Below are 1,331 nucleotides of genomic sequence, written 5' to 3' on the forward strand. Positions count from 1 at the left end.
GGAAGTCCAAGATAGTGAAACAAAGGCCACAATATGTTGTTACAGTAGCCATTGTAGTACTGATGAACAATTTCTTCATCAAGGAAAACAGGGATGCACCTCTGCATATAGTAATAAAAGAATATTTAGAAGTAAGAGATGTAAGTTTAAAATAAATAAACTCTCTATTGGTGATACTTTCGAACTTTTATTTTTTTTACAAAAATTAAGAAAGAAAGAAAAACTTGTCCAAACAAGTTTAGGGACTAAAAGTTATTTCAAAGCAACTTTACTTTTTAAAAGCTTAGCCAAACATGCTCTTTGTTTTACAATTTATTACCAATCAAGCCATAAACCCATGATTATTTCACCTTTTCAGCTAGTGCTTTAGTAAGAGCCTTCTGCCCAACCTCATCTGGCACATTTACACCTGCCCAGCCAATCCACCGTGCCTCAAAATCCTTTACTCCTACAAAAAAAGTGACACTTGCAAGCATTTGAATTCAGACCAAACGAATGGGGTGAAATGTGACATGCTGGAAAACAGAAAATCATAGATAATATCTAAACTAAATTGAAAAGAAAAACTCGTATAAAAATGTAACTATCTACCAAAATCCTTACCAAGAAGAGCGCTTACTAGACCCCCTGCATTTATCTCTAGCAACCAGGAATCTTTATCTTTCCGAACTGCAGATACAGGAAGTCTGTTAGCAACCACTAACAATCTTTGTCTGATAGGCCTTCCGTCGGGACTTTCCCACCCTTTATTATGTGCTTGTGCAATGTTTTCTAAATATTGTTCCACATAGGAAGATGCAGAGCTATCGTTCTCAAAGACCTCAGACCCTATGTTACCATCAGTACCATCACTTGAAGAAGAAGCTCTGCTGCTTCTTCTTAGCTCTCTATCTCTTAAGAGCCTCGCTATTCGAGTACTAGGGACTTGTGAGTTGTCATTACACTTGTTCCCAGGCATATTGACTCTTCAGAAGAAGACCAGCAGAACAGGTTTTATTACAGTTCGAGCATCCAAAAAAGCAATCACCCTGCATTATGATTATCATCAATTGAGAATTAATCAACAAAAAAATTAACACAGATAGGACATTACAGATAATTCATTATAGAAAATTTGTTACATAAAAAGTGTACATATCAAATTCGTCAAGAGGAGTTTAGAGTATTTGCACATTTACCTATCAAAATTGACACTAGAGAAAGATGGATGAGCAAAACAAAAAGAGAAAAAGTAAATGGGATCAACAGAATTGTGCTAGATGGAAAATCGACGTCTACCCTTGAGTCCCAACATTAATGAAGACCCACGTAGTAGTCTCCTGAGTTCAGTT

At 36.1% G+C, this 1,331-nt stretch overlaps 1 protein-coding gene across 1 annotated transcript in view; it reads right to left on the reverse strand.

Moving 5' to 3' along the window:
- Positions 1 to 958, reverse strand: part of LOC111391591 (alpha,alpha-trehalose-phosphate synthase [UDP-forming] 1-like) — a 4,022-nt gene extending 3,064 nt beyond the window's left edge. Inside the window, exons 1-3 of the mRNA XM_023016838.1 lie at positions 604 to 958; positions 351 to 448; positions 44 to 101 (exon numbers count right to left, since the gene is read on the reverse strand). Coding sequence (XP_022872606.1) covers positions 44 to 101; positions 351 to 448; positions 604 to 958 — 511 coding nt within the window. The remainder of the gene's footprint in view (positions 1 to 43; positions 102 to 350; positions 449 to 603) is intronic.
- Positions 959 to 1,331: the final 373 nt, after the last annotated feature.

The sequence above is a fragment of the Olea europaea genome, unplaced genomic scaffold (assembly GCF_002742605.1).
Source record: "Olea europaea var. sylvestris unplaced genomic scaffold, O_europaea_v1 scaffold807, whole genome shotgun sequence".
In the NCBI taxonomy this organism is placed as follows: domain Eukaryota; kingdom Viridiplantae; phylum Streptophyta; class Magnoliopsida; order Lamiales; family Oleaceae; genus Olea; species Olea europaea.